Source organism: Diachasma alloeum, unplaced genomic scaffold (genome assembly GCF_001412515.2).
Source record: "Diachasma alloeum isolate Michigan unplaced genomic scaffold, Dall2.0 Dall_scaffold_01016, whole genome shotgun sequence".
Taxonomy (NCBI): domain Eukaryota; kingdom Metazoa; phylum Arthropoda; class Insecta; order Hymenoptera; family Braconidae; genus Diachasma; species Diachasma alloeum.
The window spans coordinates 27,118-32,539 of record NW_021681128.1 but is presented as its reverse complement, the minus strand read 5'-3'; the positions used below and the strand labels follow the sequence as shown (position 1 = coordinate 32,539).

At 35.5% G+C, this 5,422-nt stretch overlaps 1 protein-coding gene and 1 long non-coding RNA gene across 5 annotated transcripts; one reads left to right on the top strand and one right to left on the bottom strand.

The window, feature by feature from the left end:
- Positions 1 to 1,837: 1,837 nt before the first annotated feature.
- On the top strand, positions 1,838 to 3,542 carry LOC107045603. Of its 3 annotated transcripts, none has more exons than XM_015267927.2 (3): positions 1,838 to 1,874; positions 2,739 to 2,974; positions 3,042 to 3,542. In XM_015267927.2, the coding sequence occupies exons 1-3, from the start codon at positions 1,854 to 1,856 to the stop codon at positions 3,205 to 3,207; spliced, it is 423 nt and encodes a 140-aa protein (XP_015123413.1). In that variant the 5' UTR covers positions 1,838 to 1,853; the 3' UTR covers positions 3,208 to 3,542. The 3 variants fall into 3 exon arrangements, with proteins under 3 accessions (XP_015123413.1, XP_015123412.1, XP_015123411.1); XM_015267926.2 differs by lacking the exon at positions 1,838 to 1,874 and having other exon boundaries at positions 2,519 to 2,974; positions 3,042 to 3,088; positions 3,151 to 3,542; XM_015267925.2 differs by lacking the exon at positions 1,838 to 1,874 and having other exon boundaries at positions 2,519 to 2,974.
- LOC107045604 lies at positions 3,366 to 4,446 on the bottom strand. 2 transcript variants are annotated; one of them, XR_003783170.1, is made up of 3 exons: positions 4,196 to 4,446; positions 3,747 to 4,109; positions 3,366 to 3,669 (listed from the first exon to the last, which is right to left on the bottom strand). It is a non-coding gene; the product is annotated as an uncharacterized LOC107045604 (long non-coding RNA). The 2 variants fall into 2 exon arrangements; XR_001461463.1 differs by having other exon boundaries at positions 3,747 to 4,446.
- Between the last annotated feature and the right edge of the window lie 976 nt (positions 4,447 to 5,422).

Genomic DNA, 5,422 nt, shown 5'->3' with positions numbered 1-5,422 from the left:
ATTTTTACTTTTGACTTGGACTATCCATTCAGTTTTTTGCCTTAAAAAACTTGACCAACTATGGATTATGCCTTGTACTTGAATGAATACTTCTTTTTACAGAATTCTATAAAAAGCCGGAAAATTGGAATGTCAATCAGCAGGCCATGGCGTCGTCTGGAAAGCTCTCTTCACGAATAAATTTTAAATCGCAGCAGTGAAATCCAACGGAAAACTTGAAAATAATTATTTTTTAAAAATGGTTTTTGAAAATAATCTTTTAGTATGAATTAATCAACTCTTCAAATTTTCAAATCTCGAAAACTAATAGTTAATACACTGAGGAAAAAAATTTCTAATATTTGAAACATATTTTCTTGAGAGAAGTAAATTATTTTCAATGGCTTAAATCGCAAAATGTGTGCACTTCACGGAACTCGAATAAATTTTCATTCATCACTATCGTTCCGCGTTACGTCATGAATATTTTACATATTACAATATTGGAAGTGGATAACGAAAAAATCATAAAAACAATAAAGACTAGAAGATTGACGATTCTTCTACGCGATTTAAGTAAGTTCATTTGCGACAAAATCATACTTGAGTACAAGAATATTTTAAAGCGTGAGGCCTTTTTCCGATCATGTGAGTTGAGATGCCTGAGAGAATTAAGCAATAGAAGAAAATTTACTTGTCTCAAGAAAATATGTTTCAGATGTTAGAAATTTTTTTTATGTGTGTATAGAAAATTGTACTAAAATACTCGAAATATGAAGATGAATAATAGTTTTATGACAGAGACTGATATTGTTAGACAAAATTGTCCCAATTCACTCAAAATTTATGAATGTTCTATCGAGACTTCATTGTAATATATCATTAGTTCCATGAAAACCCAATGAATCAATTAACCCTCGAGTGGTCGCACCTCTCCACCAAACGTATCTGGTCGCGTGATGAGCGCTACGCCATTCCGTATTTTACCGTTTTGAGAAAAAGAAGTTCAAAAAAATTATGTATTTATGATTAAAGGAGTAACTTTGAACTTCCAACTAACAACTAATATCATTATAAAATGAGAAAAGTGAAAACATTATTCAAAAATGGATTTCCATTCGGTGCGAAAATTTGATATTTAGAGATTAAACACAGAGATTTTGACCAAGTCGAATTTTCAAGGAATTTTAATTTTTGATCGGTGCAAAGATGCACAGAACAAAAATTGTTTAAATGTTTGACATGGTGGAAAGTAGGAATTCCAATTTATTCAGACTTTTTCTCAACAACGTTTCAGCGCAAAAAAAAAATCGGGACAGAACGGGGCTCGTGCCATGACGCGACCGATCGAGGGTTAACCCTCGAACAACTAAGGAACTTTCGCAGTAAGTATATAGACGTAGAACGAAATGGACCTCAGCGCTGAAATTTTGAGAACATATTCTTTGAGTGGTTACAAATAGCCTCTCGAAGTCCCAAAGCGTTGAACCACGTAGATTGTTGAGGAGAAAATATGAAAAATGTGTCATTCACAGTCTTATGGCACCACTTTTTCAAAAATTACAAAAAAATAATCGGCAATGGAATTACAATCCAAACGCTGCACGAATAGAACCGTATATATTTCCTGAACATATGCCAATAATTTCATTAGCCGTCACCACAGGGATTATTTGTAATTATTGAAAATCTATGGCATAGTTTGGGATTTTAGTGACGTTAGAGTAAACTGATAGCTGAACATGGCAATGTTGAGGGAGGTTAGAGTGCGCGCGACGGAGGCCATCGTGTGAACTCAGCCAAAGCATATATGGGACATTCCATGTCAACGCAGCTACCCTGAATTTTTTTGGTTCTTAGAATCCTGAATTGACATGCTCACAGTCAGGTACTACGTAAGTACATGCTTTCCGTAAATTTTTGTTCTTTCAACATCAATTGTTTGTCTACAACATGTGTCAAAAGCTCAAATTTTTGGAAAATCATATCTCGCGAACTAATTGACGGATTTTAATGAATAAAAAACGATTTTATTCATTTTTTCATCGAATATTCGGACGCCAGTACTGGCAGGACGCGTAATGACCCTTTTTCAGAGACTTTAATTTTTCAAATTCCACTGTTACGCAGGGGCCAGTCGAAAATCAATTGATTCTCTTTTTTATTGATAAATAATAATAATCCCCAATTTTTTCGGGACATTTTAAAATGTGATATCAATACAGAGATGATAAACAATTTTTTTTTGCATAAAATTTTTTTTCGACATTAACGGCTATAGTTAATAAAATCACATTGTCAATTCATCACTTATACTCGTATGGTGAATCATCCACATAACCAATGATATAACTACGTTGCAGGCCTAAAAATAGGAGGAGCATAATTGTTTTAACATTATTTTGAATAATGAACATTGAGTTTGGGGAAGAATGCTATCCAAAACCCATAAATTTTCTCATCAGATCCCTACTCTGTTAGAGAAAAAAATGAAATTTCAGGTTTCACTGAAAATTCAGTGAAATTCCAGAATTTTAACTACCACAAAGACGAAAATTTCTGAATTTTTTTTTCCCCCCCTAAATCGCATTCAGTGTTGATGTTGTAATGATATGACGGTTTATGCCTTCGCGCCAAGTATTTTTGGAAATACTCAAATAAGGCGCCACGGTCAATCGACCAGGTGTGTTACGTCACAATTTCTCCGCTTGGAAATAAGATTAAATTTATTGAATTTCTCGTTTTGTGTTAATCACAAGACCATCGGTAGGCTGAAATTTGGGGCCCTGCAAGAAGCTTTGGAACATCATTCAAGATTGTGGAAAGTAAAATGCAGTGAAAAGAAGTGCCCTGGTTCATGTACAGTCGATATAATCCTCAATTTCCACATCTACATCGAATTGGACATTCGCCCTAATGTAAGAGCAGAGGTTTCCTTACGCTGCAAGTTGAGAGATTTTCCCATTCATCTTAATTTAGGCGGAATGCCATACAGGTAATTGCCGATTCAATTTTTCTCCCAACTGAATAAATTAAATTTCTTTAACAAATTATCCTTGCAGACTAGCCGGTGTTATAGAAAGGATTCCAGGACATTATCTAGCGTATACTCGAAGAACTAATGGACAATGGGAGAAAGCCAGTGATACCGACAATAAGATAGTTCCGAGCCTTGAAGGACATGAAATTGAACCTCATGCAGCAATTTATGTAATGGAAGAAGCGTAAATGTGCATTTTTTGAGTTTGCTATTTTATAACTTTATGTGAAGTGTTGTCGTTCTGTGGAAGAACGAATTTGTCGATTTTATATATTCGTCTATTGTGTATTGCCGTTCTACTCTGTAATTGACATAGGATGTAAGAAATTTAGGGGGAATGTGCAAGTTTTCACATGATTGTATTTATTAGTAGAATGATACTCATTTGTTTTCATACACTCAGTCAAAGACAGAATAAAAACTTGAATTGACATTTAACAGATAGGTTTCCAAGTATTATTTCATTGAATTCGGAGCGAAGTGAACCGGTTTTACATAAATAAATTATATGCTTTTCAAACTCCCCGAGTCTTTCAATGTTTCATGATGCATTTTTCGTGTTTTTCATTCCTCTTCTCCAACCACGTTCCAAATAATAATTCGAGAGCCACATCCAGAAAAATACCCATTGTTACAGGAAGTTCGATAGTCTGGAAATGAGAGAAAAAAAAGCATTCAAAGTTTAGAGAGTCAAACCGAAGCTAAAAAGTATAAAATCAATGCTTACTCATAAAACAGCTGCTTGTTAGAAGTTGAATGCAAAAAGGGATGATTTTTCGACTGTTCACCAGACCCTTCCCGAAATTTTATTTAGTTTATTGAATCGTCATGCACTACTACTGCACTGGATTGAGGTTAATGTCAACACTGATGCACTTTTTGATCATCGAAATACCACTAGTTCGAGCTCACAGAGGGGGAATAAAGTATAATCACCAATAATAATTGGTGATGATAAATTAGGGAACAGTATGATTACATTAATGGAACAATCGATAGATTGATTTATCACACAAAGTTGAAGATCTCTGCTCCGAAATGATACTCCATGTACATACATACAGCATCAGCGTATCACGAACTATAGCTGCTGGTAGTAAAATTTGGTGCTATAGTATATGCCACTCTTTTAACGATTGAGAGGAAATCAATTGAAAGGATCAACCTATCGATTACCTCAGCAGTGTCTTAGGGAGGAACAAACAACGAACAAACGATTCATCAGAAGGAACAATTTAAAATGATTAGATCTTTACGTGGGAGGGGCTAAATTGAGGAAACATGGGAGGAAAAAATAAAAAATCAATTATAAATAATTGGCTGGGGAACAAACGCTGAAAATCCTCGAACAATCAAGAACAATTGACGAACTATCGATTGCATTCGTCAAAAATCAATAATTATGGTAATGAGTGGCTAACTTTGGATGGGTGTCCTAACGAAGTAACTAGGAGGACAGTAGCGCCAATAAAATTTAGAGCGCCAATTTTTGACTGTAGATTCGTTTGCCGCCAAAGCTCTGATGAGCACTCCATCGAAGTCCAATTGTTTAATCCCAGAATATTTGGTTGGAAGGGTTGAATTGTGAAATAAATTCAACACAAGTGCTTAAGAGAGCACACAAACACTTTTATTCAAAATACTTCAACTTCAGACTTTAAACTTTGCACTACAAAAAATGAATTTAATAAACTCTAGAAAAACTCTACTGAAAAACTATTTGAAGAGAGAAGCTGGAAGCTGAAGGCTTCACCACCAATTTCCACGATGGAACTGACTTAAACTTAAACTTAACTCCAAGGGTTGGGTCCAGCAACCCCACTGGACCAAAAGTTGCGCGCGCAATCCCGGCCCAGGGGAGAGGGAAAAGTGAGACTCAAGGAAAAGCGGTGAAATGAAAAAACGGGAAGAAGGGGAGCGTGTGACGTCGTGAAACTTCGTCGCGAAGGGTCTCAGGCCCTCAGCCTAGCGAAACAATGAACAAAGGAGAGCCTACACATGTTGGTCACGTGAAACAGAGAAACTTTCGAAATAACCAGAACTGAGATTTTACGACATGGGACCGTAACCGTTAAATTTATTTTCTTCTCTAAATTTTGGATTTTAGAGGAAAGCGTTTACCCAACGAGAATTTTGGAGGGTTGTAAATTATAAGAACAAAACTGAAGTATTTGACATTTACTATTTCCGTAACGGTTTTTCTCATGCTTGCGATGCTGTTTTTCGTTCTCTTTGTCCATTGTATTCCAGACTTTCTTTATTCTTCTATTTCTGGTATATTTTTAATTTCCTGGACTATTTAAATTATTTTCCAACAATAATTTGAATCTCGCGGACTGCTATAGCCGATTAATAGCCCCATCTATAAATTTCAACGTCAAGACATCACAGGTGTCACACCAG

Excerpts from the sequence above, each read along its gene's own strand:
- LOC107045603 (XM_015267925.2), top strand. The coding sequence starts at position 2,592 with ATGACGGTTTATGCCTTCGCGCCAAGTATTTTTGGAAATACTCAAATA. Across the intron at positions 2,975-3,041 it reads TTAGGCGGAATGCCATACAG|ACTAGCCGGTGTTATAGAAA; the intron begins GTAATTGCCGAT and ends TTATCCTTGCAG.